General features: G+C 47.6%; 1 protein-coding gene across 5 annotated transcripts in view; it reads right to left on the minus strand.

Annotated features, from left to right (window-relative positions):
* Nucleotides 1–4527: 4527 nt before the first annotated feature.
* Nucleotides 4528–23066, minus strand: part of LOC136625233 (uncharacterized) — a 187265-nt gene continuing 168726 nt past the window's right edge. For 4 of the 5 annotated variants that reach the window (XM_066599279.1, XM_066599277.1, XM_066599280.1 and 1 more), the window contains exons 6-10: nt 20868–21194; nt 20326–20589; nt 17625–17713; nt 16426–16507; nt 11642–12637 (exon numbers count right to left, since the gene is read on the minus strand). In XM_066599279.1, coding sequence (XP_066455376.1) covers nt 12480–12637; nt 16426–16507; nt 17625–17713; nt 20326–20589; nt 20868–21194 — 920 coding nt within the window. In that variant the 3' untranslated portion in view covers nt 11642–12479. Of the gene's footprint in view, nt 4647–11641; nt 12638–16425; nt 16508–17624; nt 17714–20325; nt 20590–20867; nt 21195–23066 lie in introns of those variants that run through there. The other variant, XR_010792518.1, reaches the window with a different exon arrangement.

Below are 23066 nucleotides of genomic sequence, written 5' to 3' on the forward strand. Positions count from 1 at the left end.
ATGGTTGGGCATCAGTGACGAGAAACTCCTCTGGTGGGAGAGGAACCGCTGCTGCCCAATCTAAGCAGGGGCCCGAGAACAGTTCCTGGGAGTGTTCCCGCTCCTGAGCAGGTGTTATTGTAGTGGAGTGAGGAGGCTGGGAGGAAGGAGGAGCAGCAGACAGAGGATTCGGATTGGCAGCAGTGGACGGCGCAGAACTGCGGGTAGACGATAGGTTGCTCGAAGCACTTTCTGCCATCCAGGACAGGACCTGCTCACACTGCTCATTTTCTAATAACCGTCTCCCGCGTGGACCCATTAATTGGGCGATGAATGTGGGGACACCAGAAACGTGCCTCTCTCCTAATCGCGCAGCAGTCGGCTGCGACACACCTGGATCAGGAGCTTGGCCTGTGCCCACACCCTGACTTGGCCCTCCGCGTCCTCGGCCACGTCCACGTCCTCTAGGCCTACCCCTACCCCTCAGCATGCTGTATTACCAGTGATTTGATTTCCCAGGCAGGAAATAAATTGGCGCAAGCCTGCAGGTCAAATATAATTTTTTCCCTTTTTTGAAAACGAAAGGCCCCACTACCTCTAGTGAATGTATAATCTAAGTTTAATAACTGTGCTGTTTTCCTGCTAATGTGTCACAGAACGTGAGGGTAGCAGAGTTATTAACTGTGGCAGAGCAGGTATTTTTTTTCCCAATTAAGGAAAGCAAATGGAAATGGCGAAGCCAGGAGTAAAACGTAGCTGGGTGCGTATGATTTTTAAAGGTGTCACACGCAGCCGACACGTGTCCACCGCCCTTAGGACGGACAGAGGCCAGACAAATAGAATTATTTTCCCTTTTTTGGCACCAAAAGGCAGCACTGCGTATATTTTATGAACATGAGAAGTTTAATAACTGTGCTGTGTCCCTGCTAATGTGTCACAGAACGTGAGGGTAGCAGAGTTATTAACTGTGGCAGAGCAGGTATTTTTTTTCCCAATTAAGGAAAGCAAATGGCGAAGCCAGGAGTAAAACGTAGCTGGGTGCGTCTGATTTTTACAGGTTGCACACGCAGCCGACACGTGTCCACAGCCCTTAGGACGGACAGAGGCAGGACAAATAGAATTATTTTCCGTTTTTTTGCACCAAAAGGCAGCACTGCGTATATTCTATGAATAATAACTGTGTTGTGGCCCTGCCTATACAATTCTTTCCCTGCAGTATCAATGGAGGGTGGAATGCTGTGCAGAGGCGATTTTGAGAAGAAAAAAAAAATGCAGCACAGCTAACAGCAGCCTGGACAGTACTGCACACGGATAAATATGGCCCTAGAAAGGACCGTTGAGGTTCTTGAAGGCTACACTCACTCCTAACACTCTCCCTGCCTATGCAGCACTTCTGTCCCTAATGCCGGGTGCAACGGTCTGCAGAGGCGATTTTGAGAAAAAAAAAATTGCCACTGCTAACAGCAGCCAACACACAGCTATCAGTGGCCCTAATAAGGACCTTTGGGGGGTCTTGAAGCCTACACTAACTACCAATTCTTTCCCTACAGCAGCTCCGGTATAAACAGCACTGTCCCTCATCTAACTCACACCGCATCTGAGGCGAGCCGCGGGAGGGGCCGACTTTTATATTAGGCGAACACCTGATCTCGCCAGCCACTCACAGCAGGGGGGTGGTATAGGGCTTGAACGTCACAGGGGGAAGTTGTAATGCCTTCCCTGTCTTTCAATTGGCCAGAAAAGCGCGCTAACGTCTCAGGGAAGGAAGTGAAAATAACCAGAACACCGCATGGTGTTCGTTACGAACAACGAACATCCCGAACACCCTAATATTCGCACGAATATCAAGCTCGGAAGAACACGTTCGCTCATCTCTAGTTAACATACAACTTTCTATGAAGGACTTTGTCCCAGCTGAACAAGGATGCAATATAAAGCCTCATGTCCACGGGCTTCAAATCTGCAGCGGTTCTCTCGCACGCGGATCTGCGCCCCATAGGGATGCATTAGACATCCGCAGGTAGTTAAATACCTGCGGATGTCATTTTTCCCGTCAGGCGCGGAACCGCGTGCTGGAAAAAAATGGACATGCTCCATTTTAGTGTGGGTCTCCCGCGGGGACGGCTCCTGCAGGCTTCCAATGAAGCCTATGGAAGCCGTCCGGATCCGCGGGAGACCCGTACCAGAATTAAACTCACCTGCTCCGGGCGATGCGGTTCTCCCCTTCGCGGCCGGATCTTCTTTCTTCGGCCCAGCGGATGTGCCCGGCACATGCGCGCGGCATGCTTCCGGCGTGCCGAGCCCATCCGCCGGGCTTAAGAAATAAGATCCGGCCGCGAAGAAGGGGAGACACGCATCGCCCTGAGTAGGTGGGTTTATTCTTATTTTTAGGCATCATGTCCGTGGGGCAGGAGGGACCTCCTCCGGATTCTACATATAGAATCCGTGGCAGGCCTGATTTTCCCCGTGGACATGAGGCCTAAAAGAGGCAGGACACAGTGAGATTGATTTGACGATTTTCTGATTTTCAGCGCTCTCTACTATTAAGCTGAAGGCTAATCTACTAGACAATTTTCCCCACTATTGAAGTTAGATGAACAGATTTGAGTTTGAATTAACTGAATGTATATTTGTGAAGCAGAGAGACTAGTGACTATATGCTGATCCTGGCTTTGATTTCACCGGGTAGCTGTAACTCACTGTTTGAGGCTGCATTCCCATGAACGGATATCGGCTCGGTTTTCACGCCGAGCCGATATACGTCGTCCTTATCTGCAAGGGGGGGGGGGGGGATGGAAGAGCCAGGAGCAGGAACTGAGCTCCCGCCCCCTCTCCGCCCCTCTGCACTATTTGCAATAAAAGGAGGTGGGACGGGGGCAGGGCTAATTCTCGGCACTTAGCCCTGCCCCTGTCCCGCCTCTCGCCATTGCAAATAGTGCAGAGGGGCGGAGAGGGGGCGGGAGCCTCAGTTCCTGCTCCTGGCTCTTCCATCCTCACCCCGCTGCAGATGAGGACGACGTATATCGGCTCGGCGTGAAAACCGAGCCGATATACGCTCGTGGGAATGCAGCCTGATGAAGATGGTCCTCAGAATGGATCTTCTGGAACTCTGCTGTAGAATAGCAAGGGAGCGGGTTGTCCACCACACTCGACCTTGGCTAAGAAAAACTCGCTGAATACTCCTCCTCACCAACTAGGGAAACTGCAACCTTCTCCTTACACTCTCCTGTTTGAGTCGGCTAACTGCTCTGCGTCACTTCCTTTTATCATCTCTCTCTCTACCTGCCCACTTGCATAGAGACTTGTATGTTTGTTTCCCGCCCTTGGGGCTCTGCACCAGTGAGATTAAACCTGACTGTCAGCCAATGAGAATCATTAGCGTAGATATAGATGTGACAGCATCCAAGGTGCAGTTTAAAAGTTATCCTTTATTCCTCCACCATGACAGATAAATGACGTTTCGACTCCTCAGAGTCTTTTTCAAATATGAAACAGACTGAGGAGTCGAAACATCATTTATCTGTCGTTGTAAAGGAATAAAGGATAACTTTTAAACTGCACCTTGAATGCTGTCACATCTATATCTACATTCATGATTGCCATATGGATCTCTCTGGATCAGATTCATCTATATGACTCATGCATATACCGGTTCAGCTAAATATAGTACCAGGTTGTGCTGTCGACACCCCTCCATTTTGTCAGCCAATGAGAGGCCAGCTAAAGTCAGTGGTGAGCTCTAGCTTTGAGCAGAAGGGGGAAACACAGGGTCTCTCCCACAGACTGCACCTTCTATATCCAGGGATGACATACAGATGTAAGACAGGACAAATGTGCTGCTAGTGTTCTGTAGTACCCTCTGGGCCACTACAGCTCCCCCCTACTTAAAAACACAGCTGCCCTTGGCTTTACTGAGCTGTGAGGGGCGGAAAGATGTGCCTACTAGGTATGTGTGACAGTACATAAGTTTTTAGTTTTGGTTGGGTTGGGATAGAATCCTAGTTCCCAGCTTGCTATGGGGCACCTACATAGCTCTTCTCCCCAAAGGCACACAGAAGAATGCATAACATTCAATAATAACATTAGAGAAATGTACTGTATGGCAGGCAACCTGTAATGAAGGGAGTTTTAGGTTAGACAACAAGCATGGCACAACATTACTTTTGAGTCCTGCGCAAAGATTGTCATGTTTACTCCGGAAGAAAACATCCAACAACAGCTTGATTCTTGGCAAACCTTCTGTTGATGGCATGGCAGCCGCTAGGATGTGCAAGAGTCCATTGGAAAACAAAGTAAATCCACAATGCGGTGGTGCGGTGCACTAATACAAGAGTCTCTGGAAAGCCTGTGTTGCGGATCTGTATACCGTGTCTGGTCATTATATAAGAACTGTTTTGCAGCTCCTTACATTGCGGGGATAAGTTCCTCTTTGTGAAACAGTTAATGTAATGAACTCCTGATCAAAACTTTTCCCACATTTGTGGACGGACTGTAACAGCAGGGGGGGGGGGGGGGTCGTCCTAATGCAATTTTCTATAGTCCCAGCAATTTCTCTGCTCTTTCATCTCTCCGAGTTTCCTCATATTCTGAGTTCTTCCATACTCTCCTCCATATGCTGTGAATGATGTTGATGAGATTCTTCTCTTTTGTCTCCTATTCAGAAGGGTCTGCAAGGAGATAAGCTGTTATTGGAGGACTCTGTGATGAAGTTCCACAAGCAGGTCTGGGGAAGGAAGGGTTAATGTTTAGAGGTTAACAGGGGTATTTTACAAGACATATATAAGAGGGGGTATTGTCATGTTTGTGCAGCACACGAGCGCCACGCTCCACACGGACGCAGGGTGACGTTCACAACTACTGCAGTTGATAACACTATGCACTGTAGAATAGTGCGCACCACAGCAGGAGTACAGAAACCAGAATGGAAAGCCTGTGCGATGACTAATTGAATGACTAATTATCAGCATGCATGCAGCAAAGAGAGACAGCAACCAGCAGTCCCTGCACATGGTGCATTAACCCTTGTCCTGCATAACAAGGCGACAGGTCTTAGCCTGTGTTGAGGCCACTATGCCACAATGCTGTTGTGACCGACAAGCCACGACAGGTATATTGTGGCTCGAAAGCTACAAGTCAGAAAAGCAAGAATGGCACCCCAGCAATCCAGAGCTGGGACTTGCCCTTTCCAGGGCGGCTGCATCCTGGTACTGGGAGAGAGGGGGGAGGAACCCTCCCAGCAGGCCTCACATCAGCACATGGCTAATTAAGTATTCATTTATTCACTGCACGCCCCCAACAGCCCATAGCTGAGAACAGAAGATTTATATCCTGAACTACACTGACACCTAGTGGCCATTTCCTGGAAAGACACCCTGCGTTGTACCCCAGCTATAAAGAGCTCAAATCTCAAAAATTGCAAGCCTGAGATTACAAATCAGATACTCCCCATCAGGGGCGTAGCTATAGGGGGTGCAGGTGTAGCAGTTACTACCAGGTCCTGGAACCTTAGTGTAGTGGCCAGGTACAACTGGTCCCCTCCTCAAAAGTGTGTATGCTCAGTGTTGTGTTGTCAGTATCTTTTGTGTTGTGTGAGTGGAGTGAATTGCATAACCTACAGCACTGAATGGGTTAAGTGTCTGGGTTATGTATCTTTTTGTCCATCAGGTGACTGTGTTTTGACATATGTGAGTGCAAGGAGAGTGAGTTAATTAGTGTGGTTCATTAGTCGTAGATGACAAGAGTGAGGAGTACAAGATGGCTGTCTGTTGGTACTATCAACTCGCAGACACAGAATGGAGGAAGCCGAGAGGATGACCTAATGGTCAGAAGTTCTGCAGTGAGTTTCTGTCCGTGAGTGTGAACTGGTAGAGACTGAGAGAGAGAAGAAAGTGTTATACCGGGCCAGTACCTGCAGATAACCATGACTGTGGTTTCTCCTGTCATCCCGTGAGTTCTCCTTGTCACATCGCTTGTCAAGAAGCTGCTGAACTGTTCTGTGATTAAAGTTAAGTAAGACAACCAGTCGCCTGTCCGTTTCTGGAGGCCGTGTCTTATACAGTACCCGTGTGTGGATTTACTCCGCCAGCTAGGAGTTCCCCCAAAGAAGCTGCGCGAGAGAGGATCTACTCCACCATCCAGGAATCCCCTGCTGCAGAGGAAACGGTGGCGTCACGAGTAACAAAAGGACTCCAGTTTCGCCTCCGCTTTACATTATACATTCACCACAGACAGCTTAAAGGGGTTGTCCCGCGCCGAAACGGGTTTTTTTTTTTTTTAAACCCCCCCCACGTTCGGCGCGAGACAACCCCGATGCAGGGGTTAAAAAAACCACCCGCACAGCGCTTACCTGAATCCCGGCGGTCCGGCGTCTTCATACTCACCTGCTGAAGATGGCCGCCGGGATCCTCTGTCTTCATGGACCGCAGGGCTTCTGTGCGGTCCATTGCCGATTCCAGCCTCCTGATTGGCTGGAATCGGCACGTGATGGGGCGGAGCTACACGGAGCCCCATAGAGAACAGGAGAAGACCCGGACTGCGCAAGCGCGGCTAATTTGGCCATCGGAGGGCGAAAATTAGTCGGCACCATGGAGACGAGGACGCCAGCAACGGAGCAGGTAAGTATAAAACTTTTTATAACTTCTGTATGGCTCATAATTAATGCACAATGTACATTACAAAGTGCATTATTATGGCCATGCAGAAGTGTATAGACCCACTTGCTGCCTCGGGACAACCCCTTTAAACTCGAAGCACAAATCAATCTAACCGAGACCTCCAGATCAGTTGCTAACATGATAAGAAGCAGCTAAATGAACCTGAGGTGCTTCCCCGGCCTCAGATAAGTGAAGCAGTCAATGCAAGTCACCCCCCCATTAAAGATAGGCAAAGTCAACACCAAACGCACAGTCAAGACAGCTAGCCCACAGAGTTAACCCCTGAAACAACTGAATACCGAGGCACAACCGAAATGGCTGACAACAATAGACCATAAACACTTGAGAAAGATCAAACAATGAGACCAAAAAAGCAAAACAGAACCCAACAAAGGGGCCTAACCCACTATCACCGGTTACACAAAAGGCCAACCTCAAGAAAAACCCATACAGAGCAAAAGCCCCCAGCTTATCTAGGTCCTTTTGTAGCCGTAACTTGTCCTCCGTTGTATTAATTGTCCGCAAATATTGATATTTTACTATGCAGTTCCTCTATCAGGTCATTGATAAATATATTGAACAGAATAGGCCCAATACTGAGCCCTGTGGTCCCCCACTAGTGACTGTGGTCCAATCAGAGTACGGACCATTTATTACCACCCTCTGCATTCTATCTCTGAGCCAGTTCTTACCCAGATACACACGTTTTCACGCAGACCGAGCTGTCTCATTTTATATATCAGCCTATTATGCGGCACGGTGTCAAATGCTTTAGAGAAGTCCACATATACGAGATCAATAGACTCTCCCAGGTCCAGCCTAGAACTTACTTCATCGTAGAAGCTGATCAGATTGGTCTGACATGATCGACCCCTCATGAACCCATGCTGGTGAGGAGTTATACCGTTGTTTTCCTTGAGGTATTCTCGGACGGCATCTCTCAGAAACTCTTTGAATATTTTCAGCCTCCATGATCCTGTTACACAGCTGGAGGACAGGATTTCCACCCTAGATGATCTACTACCAGCCGCGGTTCTTTGATCTCAGCCACAAAGCTGAAATGTGGCAACAAAACTACAGTCTATCTAGAAAACCCATCCCAGAGACACAACCTCTGCCTTTCCCCAGGATGGTGGGCTTGACCATGCTGGCTGCAAAGGTGTCTGAAGCAGAACAACTTACTATATGTTGACTTTCCCACCCTAATTTCCAAGAGTTCTCATGTCGTGGTGCTCATAGATATGCAGGGAAAGCACTGTCCCTTTAACAAATAATGCAGGGGAAATCATTGAAGATGATGGAGGGAAGGCAAATCTATTAAATAGTTTCTTTTCAAGCATATTCACAAACGAAAAGGAAATGCCATATGAGATGCAGGGGAATAAAATGAATCCCTCACAAAATATGTCATACTTAACGCAAGAGGAAGCGCGGAACCGATTAAAGAAGATTAAAATCGATAAATCACCAAGCCCAGATGGAATACACCCAAGGATACTAAGGGAACTAAGTGATGAGATAGCTAGGCCGCTATATTTAATATTTCTAGACACTATCAAGACCGGTGTTGTACCATTGGATTGGCGCATTGCCAACGTGGTTCCAATTTACAAAAAGGGGACCAAAAGTGAGCCTGGTAAGTACAGGCCAGTAAGTCTCACTTCAGCAACGGGAAAATTTTTCGAGGGGATTCTGAGAGACGCCATCGATGAGTACCTCAAGGAGATTAAGGGAATAACTCCTCACCATCATGGATTCATGAAGGCTCGCTCATGTCAGACAAATCTGATCAGCTTCTACGATGAAGTAAGCTCTAGGCTGGACCTAGGAGAGTCTATTGATCTCGTATATCTGGACTTCTCTAAAGCATTTGACACCGTGCCTCATAATAGGCTAATATACAAAATGAGACAGCTCGGATTGGGTGAAAACGTGTGTAATCGGGTAAAGAATTGGCTCAATGATAGAAAGCAGAGGGTGGTAATAAATGGTACGTACTCTGATTGGACCACAGTCGCTAGCGGGGTGCCACAGGGTTCAGTATTGGGCCCCATTCTGTTCAATATATTTATCAACGACCTGATAGAGGGGCTGCACAGCAAAATATAGATATTTGCAGATGACACAAAATTATACAATATAATCAATGCAACGGAGGACAATGTACGGCTACAAACGGACCGAGATAACCTGGGGGCTTGGGCAGGAAAATGGCAAATGAAGTTCAATGTTGATAAATGTAAGGTTATGCACATGGGCAGGAGGAACGGATGTCACCAATATTCACTTAATGGGGTACCGCTAGGGAAAAGTGATATGGAAAAAGACCTGGGGGTACTAGTGGACTGTAGACTAAACTGGAGCAATCAATGCCAGTCAGCTGCTGCAAAGGCAGATAAAGTCTTGGGGTGCATTAAAAGAGGTATAGGGGCGAGGGACGAGAACATTATCCTTCCATTATATAAGGCACTTGTCAGGCCCCACATGGAATACTGCATACAGTTCTGGTCACCGGTGCTCAGGAAAGCTGTTACAGTGCTGTAGGGGGTTCAAAGAAGGGCAACTAAACTAATACATGGAATGACAGGACTGGAATACCCAGAGAGGCTATCCAAACTGGGATTATTTACTCTAGAAAAAAGACGGCTAAGGGGTGATCAAATAACTATGTATAAATACATGAGGGGACAATACAAGGATCTCTCCCAGGATCTGTTTATACCCAGGACTGCAACGGTAACAAGAGGGCATCCGTTACGATTAGAGGAAAGCAGGTTTCATCACCAACATAGAAAAGGGTTCTTTACTGTAAGAGCAGTGAGACTGTGGAACTCTCTGCCTGAGGACGTGGTGATGGCAAAATCCATAGAAGAGTTTAAAAGGGGACTAGATGTCTTTCTGGAGAGGAAGGATATTACAGGATATAAATCTTAGGTTAATTGTTAATCCAGGTATACAGGCAGGTAGGAACTATTAGGGGTTGATCCAGGGAACAGTCTGATTGCCATTAGGGAGTCGGGAAGGAATTTTTTCCCCAAAAGGGCTAATTGGCTTCTGCTCTTGGGGTTTTTTCTCTTCCTCTGGATCAACAACACAGGAGGATAAAACAGGCTGGACTAGATGGACATTGTCTTCATTCGCCCTTACGAACTATGTTACTATGTATTAAGTCATACTGATTATGTTCTGGGGTCTCCATCCTTGCTCCGTAACATCTCAGCGATTTCACACTTGCTGAGGGTAATGTCTCATCTCCCCCTGATCTGGTTGGAACCGTCTTTGTCCATCCGGAAGGTGGAAGATTCACCCCATCTGGGAGCCTCTTATCATATCGCAGATTGCAGATGTTCCCAGCGGCACATGCCCGTCATCCTGAGAATCTTTTGGTATAGGACAGTTTTGAATCTTATTTACCAAGATGTATAAAATCCATCATTTCCATTATCAAAAAGGTCACAGCTCAAGGGGCACAATGTGTTGCTCTGGACCGAGCTTATATAGATGACCCTACGGATATTAAGAAAAAAACGCTGATTGACACCCAGCGGTGAAGAGCAGATTTCAAACTTTACTAAATAGCCGGTCAGCTAAGATTCCTGAGACATTGGATCACAGACAATCCTTTGCCTATCCTGTCCTCTATGCTGCGCAATGATTGCCTATCCATAGACTGGCCGCTCGGGGCTGGAGACTGGGAAAAGAGGTGACTGGTAGAGATGAGCGAACGTACTCTGATAAGCACTACTCGTCCGAGTAATGTGCTTTATCCGAGTATCTCGCCGCTCGTCCTGAAAGATTCGGGGCGCTCCACTGCTGACAGGTGAGTCGCAGCGGGGAGCGGGGCAGAGCGGGCGGGAGAGAAAGATCTCCCCTCCGTTCCTCCCCGCTCTCCCCTGCAGCTCCCCGCTCCGCAGCGCGTCCCGAATCTTTCAGGACGAGCGGGGAGGTACTCGGATAAGGCACATTACTCGGACGAGTAGTGCTTATCCGAGTACGTTCGCTCATCTCTAGTGACTGGCCATAAGGAGATCCCACTTTAAACTTCACTATGGGGTAATAATGGCCTCTCGCAACTCCAAAATTTACTAGATGTAGATACTGGATTGGGTCTGGAGTCACCTCCCTGGAACTGTTTATATAAATGGCTCCTTTATTTCCTTAGAACGGCTTCAATAATCACACCAAATCCCTAGATCAGACTTGTATCGATATTTACATTTAAGACATGCGCTTTCTGCTCAGCTCCCTGAGTCACATCCATCCATTTCCGCATACCCGTTATTCGGAGAACTGCGTACGCAGGGTCCTAGAGGCCTCATATCAGTGTTATATACTCATCTTCTACAGCCAAGTTCATATATACACTTTTGGATTGAATAAGATAAGTGGAAAGAGCCCATCCCATCACTAACTAGCGAAGACTGGAGTGAAGCCATGTCATCCTATACCTCAGTATCACCAGCAGCTAACCAATGTGTCCAGCATTATATCTGTCATCAATGCTACCTCACCCCTACTAGACTCCTCACAATGGGTAGAGTTCCTACTTCCAATGCCTTAGATGCTCGTTGCCTAATGCAACTTTTATGCACTTGATATGGAGCTGCCCCACAGTTCAAGCCTTTTGGTCCGAGGTGATAGATCTACTCAGCCTAGTAATTGGCATATCAGTACCCAATACCCCTAGTGTGTGTCTATTGGGCGTCCTTGATGAGCAGCAATACAAACATCACACTTGTATATTTCTCACGGAGATCTTATTTCTTGCGTTGAAAGCTATTGCGATGACATGGATGGACAGCCCCCCCCCCGGAACTTGCTCAATGGGGCAATATGGTCAATACTATAATCCTATATGAAAAAAGTGTATAAAAACAGGAGATGCCCTGATAAATTTTCCATAGTCTGGGGGGTGCGGTGTCGTTCATCTGCTACAAGACTCCCGCAAAATGCTTTTCTTTATCCACATAGTTTACTACAACCCAATGAAGCTCCAACACAAAGTAAAGTTCAATAAATGCATTTTTATTAGTAAACACAATGTGATCGGACCCCCCAGAGAGGAACTGTTTATCTAATCTATGTACACAAATGTTTTGAGGTCTCTACAAGCTCTAGTGTTATAATGTTTGTTTCAATTAAAAATAAATAAGTTAAATTACATCTGGTCTCCTGAGGCCCGCCCCCACCGGATCTGTGTAACACTTTGCTGTATCTTTCCCCACCCATCTAACATTTCCTCTGTGATTGTCTCCTCTGCCGGCTGTTCGCACACCGAACTTCAGGGGTGACAGCGAGGAAACAGGAAGCCGGGCGAGTATAAAAAGCACATTAAAAACAAATAAAAAACATGCCAGAATTGCAGATTGCCAACCTCGCCCCTAAAAAAACAAAAAGGAATAAAAACGTATCGACACTTTGTCTTTCCAAAAGTGGGATCAGTGAAGACTAGAGTTTATCCTGTAAAGAAGAAGCCATCATAGTCATTGTTCGCACAGGGCGGAATTTACTGCGGAGGGTCTGCTGTGGACATCTAGTGCACAGAATCAGGTATATAACATTGGATGTAGAACATAGAGATGTCCTATAATCTTATAGTCCTGCTGTGTTGGGGATCTGTATACCATCTGTGGTCATTATATAAGATTATATATATATTACAGATTATAGATCTGTTTTGCAGCTCCTTACATTGCAGGGATAAGTTCCTTTTTGTGTAACAGTTAATGCAATGAACTCCTGATCAAATCTTTTCTCACATTTAGAGATGGACTGTAACAGCAGGGAGGGTCGTCCTTCTGTGGTTTTCTTTAGTCCCACCAGCTATAATGTAGCGCTCAGTCACTGTTACTCTGTGAGAGTTATGGAGATGTCATCATTCTCTGCTCTCTCGTCTCTCCGAGTTCCTTCATATTCTGAGTTCTTCCATACTTTCTTCCATATGCTGTGAATGATGTTGATGGGATTCTTCTCTTTCGTCTCCTCTTCTTGCTCTCCAGAAGGGTCTGTAAAGAGATAACTTGTTATTATCAGAGATCTCTGTGATTAAACTCTACAAGCAGGCCTGGGGAAGGAAGGGTTAATGTCTAGAGGTTAGCAGGGGGATTTCACAAGACATGTAGCTGTCGAGCCACAATAAAACCCCTCCTATATAAGTCAGAAAAGCAAGAAGGGCACCTGGTGTAAGCACACAGGCGCAGATGCAACACCCCAGAGGAATACCCCGGGCACTTGACACACGTGGAGAGCTGAGAGGTTAAGTGTTGGCTTGTCACGGCGGCACTTACCAGGCTCTTTTCCCAGAGGGATGACATGATTGCAGGCCACTGTTGACACCCCTAGGATAGGGAATGCCAATAAACAGGATGACGAGGGTAGTAGTTGCCACGGATGATGCCACAGTTTCCACACACCGGTATGTTACACGGCAGAGAATAAACACAGACACTGATTTTCTAGTACCTTGAGTCCCCAGGAACTGTTAGGACCTGGTAGGAACTTTACTTGGTACTTTGGCAAAACAATTATTACACAGCAATTCAGGTACAATTCTTCACAGTGCAAGTAAGAAAAGAAGGTCAGGGAGGATACCCAGGATGAAACCAGTGCTACAGTCTGTGTTATCTGTCAGGTACCGCTCCTGGACAGGGAGCGCTCCAGAGGAGGAAGAGGGTAGGGGTCACTCCACAGACACTCTGGTAGCAGTTAGCTTTTAGTATTTGCTCTCCGCACTGGAGACGTGTGGGTGTGACAACTTAACTAGAGTACTTCTACGTGGTGATCATTGATCTGGACGGCCGCATAGGAAAACTTGTAAACCTGAATTTGTAGCTCTGCACTGGCTTTGTCAGAAAAAGTGATTACTTACAAGTGCTCTCTATATTAGGCCTGGGTGCTTCCATGTGGCTCTGTGTTTGGTGGTAATTTGGAACTTTCTGAACACCAGAAGATGGACTCCTTTCTCTCAAACACTCCTATTTATACCCTCTTTCATACCACATGACAGACTGATACATTCACAGGCAGACTATGATGTTATTGGAGTTAACCTCTCAAGTGCCACAGCTGTGCAACACACACACTAGAAATAACAAGAAAAGCTTTGCACAGTGCCTCCACATGGGACAAACATGTATGACATTTATGGAGGGGACCAGGATGATGTTCTGGGCCACTACTCAGATATCACAGCTGCAGCCAGTTGAAGGATAACACAGAAGCACTCCTGCTGTAAATCTGTGTATGGTCCAAAGGACCTTGTGTACTGCTCACCATGAGCAGTCGTGCACATGATTATAGCAATGTCTTCTACATCGCCCCTGTTATATATGATCCTCCCCATCACAGCACTCCATATTAATATCTCCAGGCTACATGCAGATTTCACTGCAGATTGGCCCACGGATTCCCCTGGTGCATTAGAGTGGATGGACGCCCGGGAAGTTCACCTTTCCCCTCATATAATTAGTGCTGACTGACAGACAAGTTTAGTGGCCCAGTATATTCATTTCTGGCCCCCTCCATAATGTCATACATGTCGTGTCTTTAGTAGGTGCGCTGTGCCAATTGTCTAGTCCAGTGATGGCGAACCTTTCAGAGACCGAGTGCCCAAACTGCAACCCAAAACCAACTTATGTATCGCAAAGTGCCAACATGTCAGGGGGCGGGGCTTATCACGACATGATTTTACCCCCGTCATTCTAAAAAGGACAGGGCTGCTTAAAAATAGACAGGGTGCAGATTCTGACTGCTTTTTGGATGTGGAAAATTCTGCAGCATTTCTGCATCCAAAAAGCAGTCAAAATCTGCACCCTGTCTATTTTGAAACAGCCCTGCCAGTTTCTGCCGCATGTAAACATACCCCAGTGGTAATAGTGGCCCTCCTAGCGATAATAGTGACACCCACACCCCCACCCCCAATTGTAATTGTGACATACCCCAGCGGTCCCCCAGCAGTAATAATGCCCGCTTCCCCCCCAGCGGTTCCCACAGCAGTCATATTACCCCCCCCCCCCCAGTGGTCCACCAGCAGTCACAATGCCACCCCCAGCTGTCTGCCAGCAATAATGCCCCCCTCCCCTCAAGCGGTTCCCCCAGAAATGATAATGCGCCCCCCTCAGCAGTCATAATGCCTTCCCCCCAGCGGTTCCCCCAGCAGTACTAATGCCTCACCCCCCAACAGTTCCCCCAGCAGTCCTAAAGTCTTTCCCCCCAGCGATTTTCCCAGCAGTCAGAATGCCCCCCCCCCCAGCGATTTTCCCAGCAGTCAGAATGCCCCCCCTCCCCCCCCCGTGATTTTCCCAGCAGTCAGAATGCCCCCCCCTCCCCTCCCCCCCCAGCGATTTTCCCAGCAGCCAGAATGCTCCCCCCCCCCAGCGATTTTCCCACCAGTCAGGATGCCCCCCCCCCCAGCGATTTTCCCAGCAGTCAGAATGCTCCCCCCCAGCGATTTTCCCAGCAGACAGAATGCCCCTCCCCTCCCCCCCAGCGATTTTCCCAGCAGACAGAATGCCCCCCCTCCCCCCCCAGCGATTTTCCCAGTCACAATGCCCCCCTCCCCCCTTCCCCCCCAGCGATTTTCCCAGCAGTCAGAATGCCCCCCCTCCCCCCCAGCGATTTTCCCAGCAGTCACAATGCCCCCCCCCAGCGATTTTCCCAGCAGTCAGAATGCCCCCCCTCCCCCCCCAGCGATTTTCCCAGCAGTCAGAATGCCCCCCCCCCAGCGATTTTCCCACCAGTCAGGATGCCCCCCCTCCCCCCAAGCGATTTTCCCAGCAGTCAGAATGCTCCCCCCCAGCGATTTTCCCAGCAGACAGAATGCCCCCCCTCCCCCCCAGCGATTTTCCCAGTAGACAGAATGCCCCCCCCCTCCCCTTCAGCGATTTTCCCAGCAGTCACAATGCCCCCCCCCCAGCGATTTTCCCAGCAGTCACAATGCCCCCCCCAGCGATTTTCCCAGCAGTCAGAATGCCCCCCCAGCGATTTTCCCAGCAGTCAGAATGCTCCCCCTCCCCCCCCAGCGATTCTCCCAGCTGTCAGAATGCCCCCCCTCCCCCCCCAGCGATTTTCCCAGCAGTCAGAATGCCCCCCCCAGCGATTTTCCCAGCAGTCAGAATGCCCCCCTCCCCCCCCCCAGCGATTCTCCCAGCTGTCAGAATGCCCCCCCAGCGATTTTCCCAGCAGTCAGAATGCTCCCCCTCCCACCCCCAGCGATTCTCCCAGCTGTCAGAATGCCCCCCCCAGCGATTCTCCCAGCTGTCAGAATGCCCCCCCTCCCCCCCCAGCGATTTTCCCAGCAGTCAGAATGCTCCCCCTCCTCCCCCCCCAGCGATTCTCCCAGCTGTCAGAATGCCCCCCCCTCCCCTCCCCCCAGCGATTCTCCCAGCTGTCAGAATGTTTGATGAGAAGTAAAATTTTGCCAGGCCCCGACTGTTCCCAGGGACCTGAGGTACGTTATACAAGTGTGCGGCTCATTTATTTACCGAGGGTGTTTCTGGTGGGTAACAGAATGGTGGCGTCACCCATGACAATGCCTATACCTGTTCACAAGTTTATTGGGCAGCCCTGTACAAGGGGTGTCCAGAAGAGGTCCAGCGCTGCCCTGGCCAAGGCTATGTGCGTCCCTCCCGGAGAAAGCGTGGGAAGTGCCACCGTAACAAGCCACCATCTTGCCCTCCCTGCTCCTCAACGTACACCCTGTGTCCGGGGTCACCCTACAAGACACTGCACAAGACTCTGGGACACCCTCATTAATAAGACAGTTGGTTCCATTACACACAGATATTACGAGTACCGTTCTCTGATGAGCTGCTGCTCTGTCCTCCATGTTCTTCTGAGTGGTTATTTCTCTCCACATGTCTGGTGGTCTTCCGACACTGGTAATATAAGACATGTTACAGGTCACGTGACTGCATAGTACACAGAAGTCACAGGTCATGACTCTACGCTGTAGTCCTGTCATTAGTGACTCCTCTACCCTATTACAGGTCTTTATAAGATGGTCAAGATGGAAATATCCATCAGTATGCCGCAGCCATCAGTGGCCAGAATTACAGAAACGGACAAACTGGCTTTTCTATACAGTTTCTGCAACTCCCATTCATTTCTATAAGAGATACAGAAACTGCATAGAACAGTCAGTTTAGCTGTTTCCTTAATCTCGATCACCAATGGCCGCAGCATACAGATGATTGACTAAGATAGGAACATCCTTGTAAGGATGTATAAGCACCATAAACTAAGTTATAAATGTATAGTTTAGGAGACGTGGGGGAAGCGGGCGGGGGGGTTTGGACGCCTCTTCCTGCAGCATCCCTCGCCAGAGTCAGCATCTGCACAGCAACCCTGGCTCTTCTCAGAAGGCTGTGCGCACGGACTGCTCATAGGAATGAATGGGAATGCACACAATCAGGTGGAAGAGAGTCAAGCTAGCTGTGCCAACTTTGCCCGGAGACATGGCAGAACAGACTCCGCGCCATACTTCAGTGTGTGTATATTCTGTAATGCTGCAGCGTCTCATGAGGGTTCTGGGCATCTCTGTAGGATGATAGGTGATGTGTAGTGGCCATAAAGGAGAGCAGTGCTGAATGATGGGGGTCCCATGTGGCTACACCATGGAGACCCTCAGAGTGACACAGATACAAAGAGAGCCCAAGTAGTGGTAGAAGGTGGCAGCATAGATGGTGGTCTTTTAGAAGAAAAAAAAAACAACTTTTATTTGTTCCATTAAAACGGTGTTTCGGCCAAAACAAATGGCCTTTTTATCTTGCCTGAAACATTGTTTTAATGGAATAAAGGTTTCTATTTTTAACTAAAAGACCACCATCTATGCTGCCACTTTCTACAACTACTTGGGCTTGGATATTTGTGCATATCTTGGGTTCAGGCCGCCATTAAGTGGCTCTGCATCTGGCTTGCCTCCCACTGAATGTGGTACACTTTGAGTGCCGTGGTACCTGCTGACTTTACAGAGACATTCTGAGAGATTCTCACCTTTACTAACAGAATGATGATAATTATCATCAAGACCAGAAATACCCCAGCAACAGCGACAGCAAGTAGAAGCGGAGAGGACAGAGCATCTGAGGAGATAAGCACACAGGAGATCAGTTATAATCACCGTCTGTGTCCGGCCTACATATTTATAACACGATGAGACAATTTAGGACACTTTGGGTAAAATGCATCAGTTTAAGCAGTTTCCTGGAAATGGAAATTACAACCAGGAATGGTGATACTCAAACAGTAGTAACTACCGGAGACGGGGGTCCTGGATCTGAGGAGTAACACACGGGGTCTCCGTTATAATCGCAGCGTTGTGGTGTTTTTTTTTTATATACACAGAACTGAAAAATGTTGCAGCCCGATGTACATTTAGGAGAAGACTACAGATAAACAGGAGCAAGTCTAGTAATACAGTGTTGGGACTATAACTATTTTTCTAACATTTTACTCCACAGAATTCTCAATAACACTTTAAAACAAGTTTACACAAAAACTTAGAAAGGGAAAAGAAATGCTCCAACTGTCCCTCGACTGTCTTCAAATGCAGAACCACGCCCCCCCCCCCCCCCCCTCACCCTCCAAGACAGAAGCAAGACTGCATGGACCTACCGTACAGCAATGAACGCAGAGAAGGCCCACACAGTGATAGAAAGTATAGGGGTAGATTCTACACAACAAAACCGCGAGGCGGCAGCACCCGTCAGATCAGTCATACATTGTACTTGTGACATTTTATTTAGTGACTTTTCAGTGGCCTGATCCAATATATATATTATTGTGCCAGTTCTATGTATTGGCTGCCCTCTGTGATGACAGAAAACTACAAAATTACACTTTCTAAATTTACCCCATTACACAACAGGTGAGCGTCACATAATATCCATGTTATATTACACAACATATCAGCCCGACCATCTTGTGATGGTATAAAGAAACTAAAGTCTGTGTGCAATAAGTGAGGACTGAGGGTATCACAGTAATATCCTCTTACCTGTAATCTCCAGTACATGGGCTATAGAAGGAGTGAGGTCAGTAAAATACCCAGTAATACCCTCCTACCTGTAATCTCCAGTACATGGGGTATAGATGGTGTGAGGTCAGTATATCATCCAGTAATACCCTCTTACCTGTAATCTCTAGTACATGGGGTATAGAAGGAGTGAGGTCAGTACAATACCCAGTAATACCCTCCTACCTGTAATCTCCACTACATGGGGTATAGAAGGTGTGAGGTCAGTATAATACCCAGTAATACCCTCTTACCTGTAATCTCCAGTACATGGGGTATAGAAGGCGTGAGGTCAGTATAATACCCAGTAATACCCTCTTACCTGTAATCTCCAGTACATGGGGTATAGAAGGTGTGAGGTCAGTATAATACTCAGTAATACCCTCTACCTGTAATCTCCAGTACATGGGGTACAGAAGGTATGAGGTCAGTATAATACCCAGTAATACCCTCTCACCTGTAATCTCCAGTACATGGGGTATAGAAGGTGTGAGGTCAGTATAATACCCAGTAATACCCTCTTACCTGTAATCTCCAGTACATGGGGTATAGAAGGCGTGAGGTCAGTATAATACCCAGTAATACCCTCTTACCTGTAATCTCCAGTACATGGGGTATAGAAGGTGTGAGGTCAGTATAATACTCAGTAATACCCTCTACCTGTAATCTCCAGTACATGGGGTACAGAAGGTATGAGGTCAGTATAATACCCAGTAATACCCTCTCACCTGTAATCTCCAGTACATGGGGTATAGAAGGTGTGAGGTCAGTATAATACCCTGTAATACCCTCTCACCTGTAATCTCCAGTACATGGGGTATAGAAGGTGTGAGGTCAGTATAATACCCAGTAATACCCTCTTACCTGTAATCTCCACTACATGGGATATAGGTGTGAAGTCAGTATAATACCCAGTAATACCCTCTCACCTGTAATCTCCAGTACATGCGGTATAGAAGGTGTGAGGTCAGTATAATACTCAGTAATACCCTCTACCTGTAATCTCCAGTACATGGGGTATAGAAGGTGTGAGGTCAGTATAATACCCAGTAATACCCTCTTACCTGTAATCTCCAGTACATGCGGTATAGAAGGTGTGAGGTCAGTATAATACCCAGTAATACCCTCTTACCTGTAATCTCCAGTATATGGGGTATAGAAGGTGTGAGGTCAGTATAATACCCCAGTAATACCCTCTTACCTGTAATCTCCAGTACATGCGGTATAGAAGGTGTGAGGTCAGTATAATACCCAGTAATACCCTCTTACCTGTAATCTCCAGTACATGGGGTATAGAAGGTGTGAGGGCAGTAAATAATACCCAGTAATACCCTCTTACCTGTAATCTCCACTACATGCGGTATAGAAGGTGTGAGGTCAGTATAATACCCAGTAATACCCTCTTACCTGTAATCTCCAGTATATGGGGTATAGAAGGTGTGAGGTCAGTATAATACCCAGTAATACCCTCTTACCTGTAATCTCCAGTATATGGGGTATAGAAGGTATGAGGTCAGTATAATACCCAGTAATACCCTCTTACCTGTAATCTCCAGTACATGGGGTATAGAAGGTGTGAGGTCAGTATAATACCTCAGTAATACCCTCTTACCTGTAATCTCCAGTACATGGGGTATAGAAGGTGTGAGGTCTGTATAATACCCAGTAATACCCTCTTACCTGTAATCCCCAGCAGGTATTCCTGGCTCTCCTCACTGACTGGGTTGGTGATCCGGACACGGAGTGTTCTTTCGGCATCTTCTCTCTGGGCACTCGGGATAATCAGCGTCCTATTGTCGTCCATCAGCCAGTATCTGTCAGGGAGAGACCCCCCGTCCACCTCCCAGGTCACAGCCGCCTCCTCTCCAGAGAACTGGATGTTCACAGCAATGTCCTGACCGAGCCGGCTGGAGTTACTGGTTATGCTGGAGATGAGAACTGGATCTGGAAGTATCAGGAGAAGGTCGGTGACCATCAGTAATGTGACATCAGCATGGACATGAATCTAGGTGCTGTATAGAGTGCTAGCTCTGCTGTCATTATCAGACCCCAGTACCTGCCCACTATACTGACCATCAGTCATGTGATCTGCAGCCCCCTCCCCATATACAATCACCAGTGACTACTGATCCTGTGTTATCGGACTCTATTACAAGAGGACAGAATTCAGGTTTCCATAGAGGACAATAGAGAAATGTCTCCTGTGATCCACCAGCTCTTACCTAGTACAGTGATGGCTGTAGAGTTCCAGAAGCCTCGCGAACGGTTGTGACGCCAGAGAACATACTCACAGGAGTCACCCTTCCGGGCATCTGTCAGCCTCCAGCACCCGCTGCTTGTGTTTAGGTGGAGTCTGGAGTCAAAGTGAATATCGGACCACATATTATCACACCACAACTCCAGTAGTTTAGTGTCTCCAGCTCCACATTCTCTGTACAGATCCAGGATACTTTCTTTATCAGTACATTCCATGCCGCAGTCAGTGATGTCTGATCCTCTCCGCACATAGACTGATGAGACGGATGACAGGATCTGGATGAGGAGGACAACTGTGAAGACACAAATATGGAGACATCAGTCAATGAAGCAGAGTTCCTCCTCTCTGGAGACCTCCTTGTACATTTCCTCCAGGCTGCACTCAGTTTGCTCATTACTAAACCTTGGTAAAAGCAAAATAACTGCCAAAAAAAATCCAAAAAGCAAAAAGTAGTTCAACTTCATAAATCAGTAAAAGGATCCAAAACTGAGAAAATTGCGACTGGTTCTGTCCGCACTCTGATCAAGAAGTGGAAGAATGATGGGGTCTGGTATTACCAGTCAGATAAAGCAAGAGAGATCTCACACACCGGTGGCAGAAAATTGCAAAGAAACCTCTAGTGGCCCTGAGTTTGGGATCCCTCCAGCACATCAGAATACATGTTTTAGGTTTGTCTTGTATTACTGTCTTAACTGTGGAATGCATCAGATTTATGTGTATTGGAATTTGCAGGCATGAAAGGGTTAATGTCTTGTCATGTCTAGTGTTGTCTGGAAAATGTATCAATCTGTTTAGCCGTCTATTGGTCTGTGTGCGCATCATGTAGAGAGAGAAGTCTTAAGAGGAGTAAGGCCCAAAATCCACGGGCACGCACAGATTCCCAGTGCAGAATCCCGCAGCGGTTTCCAGCCGTGCCTGCGGACATAAGGGCAAACAAGACATTTTCTCACCTGCACGAACGCGACGCATCCGGGCGCGCCAGCGTCATGTTTTTTCCTTTTTTAAATCTCCTGCTTTCCCATGGATCCTCGGCACGGCCGCAGTGTCAGCTGCAGTTGTGCCACAGATCAGACGGCTTTCATTGACTTCAATGGGAGCCATCCACATGGGAAACCACACAAAACGGAGCAGGCTGCATTTTTTTCCCCGCGCATGTGATCCGCACGCCGGGAAAAAATGACACCCACAGGTATTTAATTACCTGCGGATGCCCAATGAATGTCTACACGCATAAACTGCAGATCATCTGCGCAGGTCACCCACACAGATGCCACAATTCAATTATGTCCGTGGACATGAGGCCTTAGTTGGTGAGATGAGGGGAGAAAGAAGAGTTCAGTCAAGTTTGTGAGAGTTAGGGCTCTTGCAGACTTACGTTTTTCTTGTGCGTTTTTTTTCACGCGATATCGCTGTGTTTTGTTTTTTTTTCTTTTTCTTTTTTACACGATTGTCAATGGGACTTTCTAATGTTAAAACGCATCGCAAGTTGGTGCTTTGCAATCTTTGTGCGTTGCGCTTTTATCATTAGAAAGTCCCATTGACAATCACGTGAAAAAAAAACGCGCACGAAAAACGCAAATGTGCAGGAGCCCTTAGTTGGTGAAGTTGGTTGGTGGCTGTTGGAGATGAGAGAGAGATGGCCTGATGCTCATCTTAGAGCCCAGCCTTACCAAGGACGTTCCTTCTAGCAGTTGCCCGTAGAGTACATGAACACCCAGACATGGTGGAAACGCGTGGGAGTGCAGCTTAAGGAGCGCATGTATCTGGAGAGATAGAAACCGCCAGTGTGTGAGAAAAAACTGAGTGTCTGGCAGGAGAGAGAGAGTTTTGCCTGGAGAAAGATCCTACAGATAACCAAGACTGTGGATATACAATGCCTCAAGAATCCTCACTGCTTCAGCACTGTACAAGTTGTTTTTTTGTGCATGGACTGTTTTATTGTTACTATATCAAGCGTTTAAGTAAACGGACAGGACGGAACATTCCCGGTTCTTATTCAGTAAATACCCTCTGTGTGTGTGGACTACTTTATTCTGTCTGGGTGATCCGCCGCAGAAGACGGAACACTGGTGTCACGGTGACAAAACAGGACTGAGGCCTCATGTCCATGGGCACGCATGGATTCTGAATGTGGAATCCAGCAGCGAATTCCACCCATGAGACA

Source organism: Eleutherodactylus coqui, chromosome 4 (genome assembly GCF_035609145.1).
Source record: "Eleutherodactylus coqui strain aEleCoq1 chromosome 4, aEleCoq1.hap1, whole genome shotgun sequence".
Classification (NCBI taxonomy): domain Eukaryota; kingdom Metazoa; phylum Chordata; class Amphibia; order Anura; family Eleutherodactylidae; genus Eleutherodactylus; species Eleutherodactylus coqui.